This window comes from Zonotrichia leucophrys, chromosome 11, assembly GCF_028769735.1.
Source record: "Zonotrichia leucophrys gambelii isolate GWCS_2022_RI chromosome 11, RI_Zleu_2.0, whole genome shotgun sequence".
Classification (NCBI taxonomy): Eukaryota; Metazoa; Chordata; class Aves; order Passeriformes; family Passerellidae; genus Zonotrichia; species Zonotrichia leucophrys.
This window is the reverse complement of record NC_088181.1, coordinates 7,320,387-7,334,294: the sequence shown is the minus strand read 5'-3', so window position 1 is coordinate 7,334,294 and position 13,908 is coordinate 7,320,387. Positions and strand designations below refer to the sequence as shown.

General features: G+C 61.5%; 3 protein-coding genes across 4 annotated transcripts; 1 reads left to right on the top strand and 2 right to left on the bottom strand.

The window, feature by feature from the left end:
• Positions 1–2,060: 2,060 nt before the first annotated feature.
• On the bottom strand, positions 2,061–9,396 carry LOC135452845 (fibulin-7-like). The gene is made up of 11 exons (XM_064723299.1): positions 9,358–9,396; positions 7,500–7,635; positions 7,298–7,360; positions 5,637–5,838; positions 5,070–5,226; positions 4,736–4,906; positions 4,441–4,566; positions 4,164–4,286; positions 3,943–4,080; positions 3,715–3,853; positions 2,061–2,606 (listed from the first exon to the last, which is right to left on the bottom strand). Exons 4-11 carry the CDS (start codon positions 5,703–5,705, stop codon positions 2,246–2,248), a joined length of 1,284 nt encoding a protein of 427 aa, XP_064579369.1. The 5' UTR covers positions 5,706–5,838; positions 7,298–7,360; positions 7,500–7,635; positions 9,358–9,396; the 3' UTR covers positions 2,061–2,245.
• On the top strand, positions 6,991–11,954 carry LOC135452844 (C-type lectin domain family 18 member A-like). 2 transcript variants are annotated; one of them, XM_064723297.1, is made up of 12 exons: positions 6,991–7,599; positions 8,286–8,377; positions 8,953–9,177; positions 9,264–9,361; positions 9,790–9,911; positions 10,004–10,111; positions 10,266–10,358; positions 10,483–10,589; positions 10,729–10,858; positions 10,936–11,032; positions 11,111–11,202; positions 11,344–11,952. In XM_064723297.1, exons 1-12 carry the CDS (start codon positions 7,500–7,502, stop codon positions 11,379–11,381), a joined length of 1,302 nt encoding a protein of 433 aa, XP_064579367.1. In that variant the 5' UTR covers positions 6,991–7,499; the 3' UTR covers positions 11,382–11,952. The 2 variants fall into 2 exon arrangements, with proteins under 2 accessions (XP_064579367.1, XP_064579368.1); XM_064723298.1 differs by lacking the exon at positions 10,266–10,358 and having other exon boundaries at positions 11,344–11,954.
• Positions 11,955–12,366: 412 nt separating this feature from the next.
• Positions 12,367–13,904, bottom strand: EXOSC6 (exosome component 6). Its single transcript, XM_064723301.1, has one exon. It carries the CDS (start codon positions 13,869–13,871, stop codon positions 13,032–13,034), a length of 840 nt encoding a protein of 279 aa, XP_064579371.1. The 5' UTR covers positions 13,872–13,904; the 3' UTR covers positions 12,367–13,031.
• Between the last annotated feature and the right edge of the window lie 4 nt (positions 13,905–13,908).

Sequence of the window (13,908 nt, the reverse complement as noted above, 5' to 3'; positions counted from 1 at the left end):
GGATTCACAAGGAACATCAACTTCAACTCCTTACCCTGCAGAGGACTATCCCAAAAATCACACCATGTGTCTGAGAGCATTGTCCAAATGCTTCCTGAAGTCTGGCAGGTTTGGTGCTGCAAACATTTCATTTCAGTGCATCCCCAGACAAGCAGCAAGAACACTGGGAAAACAGAGTCAGAGAAGCAGTAAGGCTGGAAAAGATCTCTAAAGATCATCGAGTCCAACCACTAACCCAGCACTGCCGTGTTCACCACTAACCCTCGTCCCCAGGTACCACATCCACACACCCTATGAGCACTTCCAGGGATGATGATTTCACCACTGCCTGGGCAGCCTGCCTCAGTGCCTGGCCACCTTTTCCATGAGGAAATTTTCCCTAATATCCAATTTAAACCTCTACTGGCACAACCTGAGGCCCCTTCCTCTTGTCCTATCATTTGTTACCTGGGAGAAGAACCCAATCCCCCCTGGCTCACCCTGCTGTGAGGGAGTTGTAGAGTGATAAGGTCTCCTCTGAGCCTTCTTTTCTCCAGGCTGAGCCCTCCCAACTCCCTCATTAACTCATCACCAGACTTGCGCTTCAGACCTTCCCCATCTCCATTGCCCTTCTCTGGGCTCGTCACAACACCTCCATGCCCTTCTTGTAGTGACCTTTGCAAACTTTAGTTATCATTAGCAGTCAGTGATGTGGCTGTTAGTGCCTAGTCCAGCTGTACCTGAAGGTTTCAAGGATAGAAGAAAACCTGAGCAAAAAATCCCGGGTTGTTTTATCCATTTTGGCTGGGACGCCTCATGTGCAGGGATAAATATTTACCCCGTAATTCCCTTCTTTTCATCCCAGCCCACCGTCGCAGTGGGCAGGGGCCAGCTGCAGGTTTGGGTGACGCAGAGCTCCTGGCCTGGCCTGGCCTGGCACGGCACGGCCTGCTTGCCTGCAGGCCCTGGGGAGGCTTTTCAGCCTGCCCTGGCCCGGCCCAGCCCGGCCTAACCCAGCCCAGCCCATCCCACCCCAGCCTGGCCCAGCCTGGCCCAACCCGGCCCAACCCAGGCCCAGCCCAGCCCGGCCCGGCCTGCTCCTCTGCTGGCCCTGGGGAGGTTTTTCTGCCGGCCCCGGCTGAGCACAGCCTGGCCCCGGTGGCAGTGCCGGCGGCGGGCACAAGGAGCTCTTTATGGCTGCTCGTGTCCGCGCACAGCGGGTGCTTTGTGTGAGGGCTCCGGCCAGACCCAGGCTCAGCAGGGTTCTGTGTGCAGCCAGGGATGGTGTGTCCTCAGCTCACTGTCCCCAAAGGCCCTCGTCACCTTTTGAACCCCTGGATGCTCTCCTTGTGCAGGGTCTGGCTATGCTGGCAGTGACAGGGGTACCCAAGGGGTGTGGGGTGTGCGCCCCACTTGTCACAGCCCACCCTCCTCCAGGTGGGTGCAGGGGGACAGCTCCTGTGCTTGGGGAGCTGCAGGTTTGACCAGCCTGTGTCAGAGCTGCCGCAGAGGGAATCCTCCTGCACACAAGGAAGCACAGCTCCTGTCGCTATCCCCTGCTCACCAGGGCCAGGGAGCCCTGCTGTGCTTTCCAGGCACTGCCAAGGCGGCTGAGGACAGTCTTGGCTGTGCAGGATGTTCAGGGCAGCGTGTTGGAAGTTGTGCCTGCCCATGGCAGTGGAGTTGGCACAAGATGATCCCTTCCAACCCAAAGCATTCTGTGATTCTCTGCTCAGCCCATCTGCCATTTTTCTGCTGGTGGACTCTTCAGTGTGGCCCCTGGAACAGCAGTGCTGGGAGGGGCATGGACCCTGGATGGGCTTGGTAGCTCTATTGGTAGCTCACCCCAAGCTCTGTGAGGTGACCCTGCCATTAGCACAGCCACCAGCTGTCCCCAGGAGCCTTGCATCAGGAGGACAAAACATAGAGCAAGGAGCACACCCTTCCTACAGCCACATTTCTTTTATTAGAGATTACAAGATATAAGAAGCTGAATCGGTGTGCCAGGTGCTGTTAGCTCACTCTGTCTTTCCCCTCTGCGTGCCACGTGGGCAGAGAGGAAGGGGGGCTGGCAGCCAGGCCAGTCCTTCCATTGGCAGTCAGGTTTTTCCTATAGAGACACAGTTTTTGCTGTGATGGCTATGAGAAAGCATTATGGCAGAGGGATATCTCCAATGGGACAAAAACTGGAACCACTGAGCTGAACCTGCTCCATTTCTCCCAAGGAGAGGCCCTGGCATGGCCCCACACCTGCCTCCAAAGGCAATCAAAACACATATGGGGACACAAAGGCTGTGACCTTGAAGATGTGCTTGCCCAGGAGGACCTTGTGGGAGAATTCGCTCATCTCCACCTCCACCTCCAGCGTGGCCGGCCCCGCCACGGGGCTGGTGAGCAGCAGCTCTCCCGTGTGCCGGTCCGAGCGCCGCACGGCGAAGACGCTGCGGCCGTGGCCGCCCGCGATGGCGAAGCGCAGGCTGTCCCCCAGCGAGCGCGTGGTGGACATCCTGAACAGGACACGGGGCACCGTGCGGTTGGCCTGCAGCGGCAGGTAGTGGAAGGAGATGGAGCTGGCAGCCAGCTGGCAGGCTCGGCTGTCCATGGGGCAGGGGTTCCGCTCGCACTGGCTGCCAGGAGAGAAGGGTGCTGCCGCTCAGTGCCATGGTTTGGCTCTCAGTGTAGACACATTTGTCCTCACAGAGAAAAGCAAGGCAATCTTCCCAAGAAAATTCTGGGATTCACATTCTCTGAGCCTCAGAGAATGATCAAAACAATTCTTATCTCATTTGGTGTGCCTGTGTTTGTGCAAAAGTAGAATGCAGTATGGAGACTGTTTACCCAAAGTGATGGTGTTTTGTTTCCTTGGCCTGTCAGGGCCAAGTATGTGTGTGTCAGGACTGTCGGCTGACAGCCACAAGATTCAGTGCAGTTAAGTGCTTAGCAGATTCAGTTTAGATGTAAAGTAATATAATGTAATGTAATAGAGAATAATATAGTATAATAAAGTAATTAATTAGCCTTCTGATAAGATGGAGTCAGATGCATCATTCTCTCCCCTCATCAGGGGAAAAAATACCCACTATACTCAGGATGCTGCCCTCATCCTTGCACATAAGCCCAGCCTGTGCCACAGGCAGCACCTCCAGCCCTGCTGTCACTCCTGTGGCAGAGCAACCCAAGAGAGCCACATCCAGGTGTGCCCATCATCGGATCTCTGCCTCATCCCTGTTTCTGCCAGGCAAATGATGTGGCTTGCAGGGACTCAGCTCTGGGTGACACTCTGAGGGACTGGGGTGGTATCACAGTCCCAGCTGAAGGCCAGGGATGGAGCCAGATGTGCCTCCTGAAGAGGAATCTGTCAGGATCAGGGCTCCTCTATTTGGTGGCACAAAGCAGTTTAATCTCAAGAGTGGGATGGGTGGGACTGCTGGAAGGCAGCTGATGGCACCACATGTATGTGCAGCAGAAGAAAATCAGCATCATTCCCCCCAGGCTGTGGCTCTGAGAGGGGCCAGGATCCTGGGAGTGCTCCCACCTGCACCCCCAGCATCCCAAGACCATCAGAGAACATGCCAAGCACACCTGAGCACCCCATGTGGCAATTTCCCACCAGTGCTGGCTGCTACTCTCCCTGCTGCCCCTGGGTGACACAATACAGCCCCCAGCCCACAACAGGACCCATCACCCTGGGACAGGGCACGACACAGCCCAAGCCACGCACAGCAGGGTACTCACAAGGCAGAGGTCTTGACATAGCTGGTGTTGTGGCGCGGCGGGGGGCACTTGGGGCGCACACAGCGGTGGCCCCCGAAGGTGTTGATGCAGAGGTCGCCCTGGCTGCAGTTGTGCTGCTTCCCAGTGCACTCATTCACATCTGTGGTGGTGACACGGGGTGAGTGGGGCTGTCCCCACTGCATCTCTCTTCCTGTGGCAGGCCCCCTGCCCTGCACCCTGGGTTCTTACCCTCACAGGCATTGCGGTCAGCGTGGAGCAGATACCCGGGGGGGCAGAGGCAGCGGTAGGAGCCTGGGAGGTTGAGGCAGTCATGGAGGCAAATCTGCGTCTGGGGGCTGGACTGGTAGAGCTGGCATTCATCCACATCTAGGGGATGGTCAGAGGTCCCATTGCCACCAAGCCTTGGTTCCCCACCCTCCATCATCTCATCATCTTCACCCTCCTTTTACCTTGGCACACGCCACCAGGCTGCAGCTGGAAGCCGGTGTCACAGCTGCAGCGCCGAGAGCCCGAGCGGCCCTCGGCACAGCGGGGCTGGCGGCTGAAGGAGGTGTTGCTCAGGGTCACCCAGTCTGCAGGGGACAGCAGGTGTCATGCTGGGGCATGGGGAGATGGTGGGGGCAAGGTACCAGGGGGCTGCGAGGGAAGGGGGAGACAGGCACAGCATGGCCACATACTGTCCCCATGAGAATCCCCATCCTCTGCAGCCCAAACCCAGGCACCTACAGGAGTAGATGGGGCTCTGGCAGCTGGGGCCTGACCAGCCTGGGGGGCAGAGGCACGTGTAGCTCTGGTTGCCATCCACACAGGTCCCGCTGTTGGCACAGGGGTTGCTGGAGCAGTCATCAATACCTGGGGAGAAGGAGCTCATGAGCATCAGCTGGAGAGGTGCACCCTTGCCCAACCCTGGTGCCCATTGCTGCAGCCTCTGAGCAGAGCAATGGAACCCCACAGCTCAGGGTGACAGAGGAGCCCATTGGAAGAGCAGAGCCCATGGCACCCCAACCCCGCTCCACTTCACTTCTGCAGAAGGGCTGGGTGCCACTCCACGTGCGGTTGTGCCGGCAGGCGCGCGTCTCCGAGCCCACCAGCCGGAATCCGGCGTCGCAGATGAAGTGAACCTCGTGGCCCGCGCGCAGGCTCCGGCCCAGCATCCGTCCATTCAGGGGCACTGCCAGCTGTGGGCAGATCTCTGTGGACAGACAGACATGGGTGGGGATGGGCACTGCCAGCCTAGAGCCAACTCCAGCCTGACAGGGAGCTGGGGGTCGCTTGCCCACGCTGTTTGTGCAGGGCCAGGGTTCAGAGCTGGCCCCAAGGGGATGTCACCTGTGGTGGTGACCAGCCAGGATTACCATTGTGTTTGGTGGCTGCTCTCTGGAGGTGGCTCTGGAGGATGGAGAGCTGGTGCCGGAGCCCACGGATGCCCTGCAGGTGGGCGGCCTCCTGTGCCACCAGCAGTTTCTGCATCTGCCGCACCACGCTGAGTGCCTGCTGCCTGTTCAGGCACTCCTGGGGGATTATGGACACACACTTCAATCTGCCTCAGCCTGGGAGGACTCTTCCAAGCAGGCAGCATCTTTGGGGTTGGTTTGGATGTCCTGCCCTGCACATAGCCCCTTCCCATCCTGGCTGGGGTCTGACCCTGGCTCTGTGTCTGCTCCAGCCTCAGCCCCCACCTCCCGGTCCTGCTGTGGCACTTGGATGCTGTGGAGAAGCTGCATGCGCTGTGTGCATTTAACACCATTTCACTGCTGCAGGGGAAAAGCCCCATGACCACCCCTTAGGCCCTGGCAGCTCCACAGGTGCTGTGGCTGTGCCGTACCCCCCTCCACGGTGCTGGGGTGTGAGAGGTGGGTGCTGAGCAGCCCAGAGAGGGAGGTCTGCTGGAGGGCTGGAGGAGAGGGAATGCAGGTCCTTACCTGGGAGCCGCTGAGGGGCAGCTGCAGGATGCCCAGGGCCAGCCAGGCTGGCAGTGGGATGAGGAGCATCACGCTGGGGCTGACAACAGGGGCAAGACGCTGGCGGTCCGTCTCTGCTCGCAGCCGCGCTCCTGCACTCACAGGGATTTATCCGCAGCCTGTGCCCATGTGTTTGTTGGTTTTTCCCCTGCCTGAGGCCGAGCTGTAGGAAAGTTTCCCCTTGGCACTGGCTCTAGCCTCTCCCTTCCCTTCCCTTCCGTTCCTTTCCCTCTCTGCACATCAGAGGCTTTGGGGCCTTTCATGTCCCAGGCCAGCAGATATCGGGGCCAGGCGGTGGCTGTCACGGCACTCACGGTGGTACCGGCGGTGCCGGGCTCACCACAGGCCAGTCCTGCCGCTGGGGCTCCCCGGCACGCAGAGATGCAAGATGAGGCTAATCCCGTGCACCAGCTAAGCCTGGGAAAGTCTCCTGGGAGAAAAGACGACTTTGGGATCTGTGCGGGGGTTCTGCTCACTGGTGGGGCTACTGGGAAGGGGAGCCCGGGAATGCTGTGGACTCACTGGACTCAGCACAGCTTTGCTGGGGTGAGCTCAGCCCTGGCTGGAGTTCAGAGGGGAACCCCAGGTGCTGCTGCAGCCTGGAGCTGGGGTGCAGTTGGTGTTACAGTCCACGTTAACCCATAAGGGTCAGGGTTAGGATTAGAGTCAGCATTAGGGCTGGGGATGAGGTTAGGATTAGGGTTAAGATTAGAGTTGGGGTTAGCATTAGGGTTAAGTTTGGGGCTAGCATTAATTTTAATGTTTTGATTAGCATTAAAGTAATTGTTAGGGCTGAAGTTAGTTTTTTTGTTAATGTTAGTGTTAGGATCCATGCCAAAGGCTCAGATCCATATTAGTAAGAGAGTTTGTATGAGAGCTGGGGTTGGGGTTAGTGCCAGGGTTCAGGCCTGGGTCAGGTTTAGACTCAGGCTGAGGGAACTGAAGCATTTACAGCTGGGTTTATGCTGACACCCAGCTCAGCCCTGACAGCTGGTGTGTAGGATGCTCCCAGTCCCTCCTGGCTGTGGCATTGCAGAATCCTGAGCAAGGATATCTGAAGCCCTCACCTCTGCCCTGTGCCAGGGGAGCACCTGCCATGGGTTCTGCAAAGCCCTGTGCTGGTGCAGAGTTCTCATGGTGCTGTTGAGCCCCCTGAGCAGCCTGGGCTGTGGGACCCGTGCTTGATCCAGGTGCCCATTGAGACACGGCCCCCTTGTGCCCAGCACCTCTCCCGCCGCCGGCCCCTGGCTCTCACATCCTCCCACCCTGTAACCACGCTGCCCAGCTCTCCGGAGCGGGTATTTGGCTTCGTGCCTGCACGGTGTGTGTTACCTCCCCGGCATGTTTAATTCATAGGGCAGGAGGGAGGCTGGCAGCAGGGGCCCCCTTGCTGCCCCAGCCCCTTGGCTTCCAGTCTCCCAGTGTCCCAAAGTGGGTGCCGGTAGCGACCCCTGCTCCTGCTGCCTTCACAGCCCGACCCGGGCTGGGCAGAGGGGCCGGGGCAGAGCACGGAGGGCTGACCCCGCTGCGGGACATCCCGGCGGGGCTGCAGCCCGGGGCCCCGGGAGTTGTCTGCCACATTCGCTCCAGCGAGCAACTGTTTTGACAGAGCCATTACTCACCCGTCAAGCTTTTGTTCCCGCTGCCCAGCGGTGCCTGTCTGGAGTCCTGAATAGGATCAAATCCTGCAACCAGACGCACACACACGCACGCAGGAGCGCACGGCCGAGCTCGCCCCAGAGCCGGGGCTGCTGCGGGGCCGCTCGGCTCTCCCCAGCCCTCCCTCCGGAGATTGGGGTCTGCTCCCCACATCCCGGGACATACATGAAGCTCCTGGTCCTGCTGGTTTGCAGCCTCCTGGCGTGGAGGGTGGGTGAGACGAGATCGGATGCTCCAGAAAAATTGTCCCCGCTGGCTCCGGGAGGTAACTGGTGGAGGGGCTGCCTCTCCCGGCAGCAGGCTGGGAGGCAGCGGGTTTGGGGGATGAGTGTGCCCTGAGCACCGTCCCCTTGGGCCAGACCAGTGTGTGGGGCACTGAGTGGGTGATGGGCACCCAGGGACGGCTGTGGGGGGCTTGGTGGGTGATAGAGGCTGGGGATGGAACGGGACTGCGAGGAGGGGCATGGACTTGGTGATGGGATGGAGTTGGGGGGCTCTGGGGCTGGTGTTGCAATGGAACCAGGGGGCTCTGGGGCTGGGAATGGGATGGAGCCTGCTATGGAATGGGGGTGGGGGTCCTGCAGCTGGTGATGGGGGCTAGTGATGGGTTTTGCCCAGTGGGGTCTGGATCCTGGCAGGACAGAGGTGGGGGGACAGAGGGGCACATTCCTGGCAGTCTCAGCCCACCCGTGCGAGACGGGGGCCCAGCGGGCTGCCCCCCCCCCGTCCCCTTGCCCCTTTTGTGCTCCCAGCCCAAAAGCTCTTTCTTCTCTCCCCTCAAGTCTCCATGGAGACCCGGGTGCCTTCCCGGTATCCCCGGCTGCGGTCGGACCCTTCAGGGGGAATTCCCACGGCCCCCTGAAGGGTCCGGCCTCAGCCAGGGATACGGGGAGGGCACTTGTACCTCTCAGCCCCCTCGGTCCCTGCCCCATCCCCTGCTGTCCCCCCCAGCTCTCAGCACGAAGGAGACCTTCCTGGTGCTCTCACTGCACAACAAGTTGAGGAGCAAAGTGCAGCCTCCTGCTGCCAACATGCAGAAGCTGGTGAGCCCCCTTGCAGGTCCCGTGTCCCCCACCTTCGATGTCACATCCACCTTCTTGGCCATGCCCAGGGAGGTGGGCAGCCCATGGGTGACACACAGTACTTTGCTAACACGCTAATGAAGCAGAAGAGCTGGCTGGTGTGGGGCCCCTGGGGAAGAGCATGTCACTGCCACATCCAGGGCACACTGAAAGCAGGGCTGATCCCTTGAGGTGCCTTTTGGTGTCCCCCATGTCCCTCTGATGCCTTCTAATCACCCAAGGACATAGCAGAGCTCTTTGGAGTCCTTTGTGGGGTCCCCCATCCCCCATGAAGGGCCTTGCTATTCCCCGACCACCTCACACCTGAACACACCAAAGGCAGGGCTGGTCCCTAGGGGTGTCTCCCATGTCCTGTGGTGGCCCTCAACGTCCCTCCATTACCCCCCAGCCACCCACACCAGGGGCAGGACAGGTCCCTTGCAGCATTGCCCATTGTCGAACCTCTGATGTCCCCCAGTCACCTCCCGGACTGACCATCTCGGTGGTCCCCACGCCCCCTGGGGCTGTTCCCTGGGTGCCTCATGCTCATCCCGCAGGAGTGGAGCGAGGAGCTGGGGCGGCGGGCGGGGGCTCGGGCAGCCAGCTGCCTGCAGGGCCCCGCTCCGCCGCCAGCCCCGCAGCTGGGCTGGAGCGAGCTGCTGCTGCCGGCGGGCGCGGGCGGCTTCGGGGCCGTGCTGGAGCTCTGGTTCGCCGAGGGACAGCGCTATGACTACAGGACGGGGCGCTGCGCCGGCAACGCCACCTGCAGCCACTACACCCAGGTGGGCATGAGGGGCACGGGGGGGCTGCTGGGGACCAGCACCCAGGGATGGGACCAGGGACCCCCGTGACAAACGCTCTCCCACAGCTGGTGTGGGCCACAGCGGGGCAGCTGGGCTGCGGCCGGCACCGCTGCCCCGGCCCCCACGGCCCCAGCGAGGCCTTCGTGTGCGCCTACTCACCGGGGTAAGGGCTGCGGTGGGGCCGGGGCGTGGTGGGTGTGGCTGTGGGTGTGGTGGGTGTGATCGAGGGGGCGGGGCGTAGCGGGGTGGGTGGGGTCTCAACCGGGGCGGGGCATGAGCTGACTTACGGGATGTGCGGCACGGGATGGGGAGCTTGTCCCGGTGGTGGGTGGGGTTGTGCACTGAAGTGGGTGGGGCTTGAAAATGCAAATAGGGCCGTGTTTTAGAAGAAGGAGGGTTTGGATGTTCTGGGCCGGGCTGTGTGCTGTGGATTGGACCGAGTGCTGGAAGTGGATGGGGCTGGGGAACGAAAGCAGGGCGGTGATTTAGGGATGGGTGTGGCTTTGCAAGGTGGGTGAGGGCTTGCCCCAGAAAGGGGTGTGGACTGCCCGGGTGGGTGGGGCATCTTCCTCCATCTGTCTGTGGGGCCAGGGGCAACTGGGAGGTGGCCGGGATGCCCATCCTGCCCTACAAGCAGGGACCCTGGTGCTCCCTCTGCACCGCTGGCCTCTCTGGCTGCTTCAAGTCCTGGGACCACAGCGGCGGGCTCTGCGGTGAGTCCCCCCGGTCAGCATGGCCTCTGCATGACCCTGGTGGTGCTGCCTCCACCCCTCCTGATGCCCCAGTGTCTCTCTGGTGTTCCCAGAGGTGCCCAGGAACCCCTGTCGCATGAGCTGCAGGAACAGCGGGCGCCTCGACATGAGCAGCTGCCAGTGCACCTGTCCCCCCGGCTACACGGGCAGGTACTGCCAAGGTGAGAGGGCACCGTGCAGCCTTCGGAGCCTTGTGCGTGGCAGCGGGTGCAGGGTTGATGCAAGGCATACATGGGCACAGCCGGTGCAGTGTGGCAGCACAGGGGGCACGGCCAGCTGAGGCCCCTGGCAGCTGATGTAGTGCTGTGCCCACAGTGAGGTGCAGCGGGCAGTGCCTCCACGGGAGGTTCAGGAAGGAGGAGTGCTCCTGCCTCTGCGACGTGGGATATGGAGGAGCTGAGTGTGGCAGTGAGTCTGTGCCCCCTGCACTGCTGTGATCCACAGGCAGGGCACCCCAAAGCGGGGCAAAGGGTCCTCTGTGGGCCCCTCTCTGCTGGCACAAGGACCCACCTGCTTCTGCCTGTGTCCCCAGCAAAGATCCATTTCCCCTTCCATGCCTGTGATGTGCGGATAGACAGCGACTGCTTCATGGTGTCCCCTGAAGCTGACACCTACTATGGAGCCAAAATTAAATGCCAGGTGAACTCCTGGGGTGCTCCGAGCATCTCTGGGCAGCTGAAAAGTGCTACCCGTGGTTGCAGAGTCCCTGGACATCTCTCCTCTGCTTGGAGCAATGCTGGGCCATGCAGATGGGGCAGACTCACTCCCTTCCCCACAGGAGAAAGGAGCGATGCTGGCCCAGATAAGAAACCAGAAGGTTCAGGACATCCTGGCTTTCTACCTCAGCCGCTTGGAGATGGGCAACAGGGTGACAGACACTGACTTTGAGACTGGAAACTTCTGGATTGGTGAGAGACAGCAGTAGGCAGGGTGCAGAGTGCCTGGGGTGCTGGCAGCCATGCTAACCCACCTTCTGCTCCCCCAGGTCTCACCTACAAGACATCCAAGGCTTCCTTCCGCTGGGATGTGGGTGAGCCATCCTCGTTCACCAGCTTTGCTTTCGGGCAGCCGGACAACCAGGGGTAAGTGGATCTAGAGGACACCACACTCTGCGTGGTGTCACTGCTGGCTGGCTTCAGCACCATCCTGGTGGGACACAGGTTTGGGAACTGTGTGGAGATGCAAGCGTCAGCTGCCTTCAACTGGAACGACCAGCGCTGCAAGACCCGAAACCGGTACATCTGCCAGTTTGGTGAGTGAGAGGCTGGGAGCCCTCCTGGGCCCTGGAGGTGCCAATCCCCTGCTCTGCTGTGTCTGTCCCTTGTTGCCAGCCCTGCTCAGACTTCTGTGTCTCCTGGGGTGGGAGGCACTGACTCTACACTTGCCATTGCAGCCCAGGAACACATCGCGCTGTGGCAGCGGGACCCCTGAGCTGGCAGCCCTGGGAACTGGCCAGCGCTGGCTGCTGTGCTGATCCTGGGGCTCAGGAGGAGCCTGGTGCTGTGCAAAGCCCAGACCATGGCTCAGGAGGATCTCTGCACAGCTCACTGTGCAAGGAATCAGGGGCTCAGGGGACCCATGGCACTGGGACCTGGCAGGAAGGGGTGCGCTGTACCTTAGCATCCCTGACACAGCATCTTCTTCTGCCCCTCACCTTCCTCTGCCACCATCACTCTGCAACACCCTGGGCAGGAGACATCCCTTGCAACAGCCAGGTACAAAAGCATCCTCCTCCAAAAGTGGCAGCTGGGCTGTGTCTGGACTGTGGTCTCAGTGTTACAAGGGGCCAAGGGGGCTCTTTGGGGGTGCAGACCTTGGCATAGCTCAGGGAGGACCAGGCTCAGCTCTGAGCCATTGTCCTGACCTGGCTGAAAATGCCCCAGCCTGGTGGGTTTTTCACCCTCACCTGGTCCTTCATCATCTGCCTGGTCATTAATAAAGACCCTCTCTCCTTTGGGAAGAGCAATTTGTCTCATTTTCCTCCCCTAAGCCAACCAGACTCTCTTTAGCCACAGTCTACATTCTGCCTGCACTGGATGGAAGCTCCAGTTTCATCTCTGGAGTGGGTTCTGGGGTTGCTGGAGCCAAGGCCAGCCTTGGCTGAACTCATCTTCAGCATGTGGGGTTGCCTTGGAGAGATGGTGTTAGCCAAGAGCTGCTTCTTCCAGCCCCAGGATGGCCCCAAGTCACAGCACCCCCTGTGCTGAGTGCAAGCCCACCATGGTGCAGCTTGGCAGACAACACCACCTGCTCCACTCCATCCCCAGGAATAATCAGATCCCAAGGAAGCACCCAGCTCCCCCTGAACTCCTCAAGGACAGTGGGAGCAGAGAGGGTGACCTCAATTGTAGAAGCACATCCTTCCAGCCCTGCCCATGGCTGGCAGAGGCCCCAGGAGGCCCATGCAGGCAGAAGATTTACCAGAAAAAATACTATTTATTATTATGAAAAAACCAACAAAACACAACTCTGCCACCCTGAAGCACTGTCTGGGCAAGAAGTCCAAGGGATGTGCAGTCCATGCCATGGTGTGGTTCCTGCCTGTGTTGTTTGCACAGATGGATATGGTGAGGAGCTTGTAGTGAAGGTTTCAGCCTGGGTGGAGATGTGGGGGCCCAGAGTGCCAGCAATTGCTCGGAGGGAGGTCTCAGGCAGGCTCTGGCTGTTCAGGCAGCATGGAGATTGTTCTTGGGGGGCTTCCGCAGCGTGCAAGGGTTCTGTGGTGCCAGTTGAGAATGGTGTCCTGCAACACGAGGGCTTCTCAGGTGCACTCTGGGGTGCTCGGGCAGTGTGTGGGGGTGCAGATTCCCGGGTCCTTGGGCACAGTTCTTGGCTCTCCAGCAGTGTAAGGTTGGCTCATCCAGTCTCCAGCGGCATCAGGCATGGATCAGGGAGTTCATCAGCAGTAAACAGTTAAACTTAATAAACTTTTAAGATTCTAAAAATAAACTTATTTTAATCCCCAACAGCGATGTGTGGATCAGGCAGGCTCCAGGGGTCCCCGGCAGCATTGAAAGCAGCTTGGGCGGCCTCTGGGAGATGCCTCATCCCCAGACTGGGGTACTCAGGTCTCACGGGCACTCAGGCACTGGTGGCGGCAGCGGCAGCGGCGGTGGCAGCGGCGGCGGCATCGCGGCGCTGTGCGGCCCGCAGCAGGCTCTGCCGCAGCACCGGGTACTGCCGGTGGCAGCCATCGAGGCCGAGCCGCAGGGCTTGCGCCCAGTCCTCGGGCGGGCCGCCCCGGCCGCCGCCCAGCACGGCCGACACCTGGTTGAGGGCGGGCAGCAGGGCCAGCGTGAGGCGGGCGGCGGCGCGGCGCTCCTCGGGCTCGGCGGGCTGCAGCATCCACGAGGCGGCGGGCGCGGGCGGCCGGCACAGCGCGCAGCCCACGGCCAGGTCGTACATCTCCACGCCCGCGTCCGCCAGCGCCAGGGCGGCGGCGCTGACGGCGGCGGCCAGCGCCGAGCCCCCGTCCTGCAGCAGCAGCGCGCTGACGGCCAGGCGGGCCCGCGGGTAGCGGCCCAGCCGCACCGCCGGCTCCAGCGCCTCCCGCAGCGCCGCCGCCGCCTCCCGCTCCGCCTCCCGCTCGGCCGCCGCGCCCGGCCGGCCCCGCGCCCCTCGCCCCGCGAACGGCGCCCGGCGGAACTCGCAGATCAGCCGGCCCGGCCCGGGCTCGGCCGCCTCCCGCGGGCCCCAAGCGGCGCACAGCACCTTGGTGCCGCTGCCCAGCTCCACGTAGGCCGAGCCCTGCGCTTGGCTCAGCAGCCCGGCCCGCGCGAACAGCGGCCGCAGGGCACACGGGTCCCGCGCCGCCGCCCCCGCGCCCTCCTCGTCCTCCTCATCCTCGGCCGCGGCCGCTGCCCACAGCGCCGGCGGCTGCGACTCCTCCGGGCCGCGCAGGCGGCGGTGATCCAGCGGCATGGTCGGCGGGACGCCGTGAGGACGGCGGCGGGGCGGG

Coding starts and splice junctions, on each gene's coding strand:
- LOC135452845 (XM_064723299.1), bottom strand. CDS start 5,705: ATGCTCCTCATCCCACTGCCAGCCTGGCTGGCCCTGGGCATCCTGCAG. Junction 4,907..5,069: donor AGCAGCCACCAAACACAATG/GTAATCCTGGCT, acceptor GTCTGTCCACAG/AGATCTGCCCACAGCTGGCA. Junction 2,607..3,714: donor TATGTCAAGACCTCTGCCTT/GTGAGTACCCTG, acceptor CTCTCCTGGCAG/CCAGTGCGAGCGGAACCCCT.
- EXOSC6 (XM_064723301.1), bottom strand. CDS start 13,871: ATGCCGCTGGATCACCGCCGCCTGCGCGGCCCGGAGGAGTCGCAGCCG.
- LOC135452844 (XM_064723297.1), top strand. CDS start 7,500: ATGAAGCTCCTGGTCCTGCTGGTTTGCAGCCTCCTGGCGTGGAGGGTG. Junction 9,178..9,263: donor CCTGCAGCCACTACACCCAG/GTGGGCATGAGG, acceptor GCTCTCCCACAG/CTGGTGTGGGCCACAGCGGG. Junction 9,362..9,789: donor GTGTGCGCCTACTCACCGGG/GTAAGGGCTGCG, acceptor CTGTGGGGCCAG/GGGCAACTGGGAGGTGGCCG.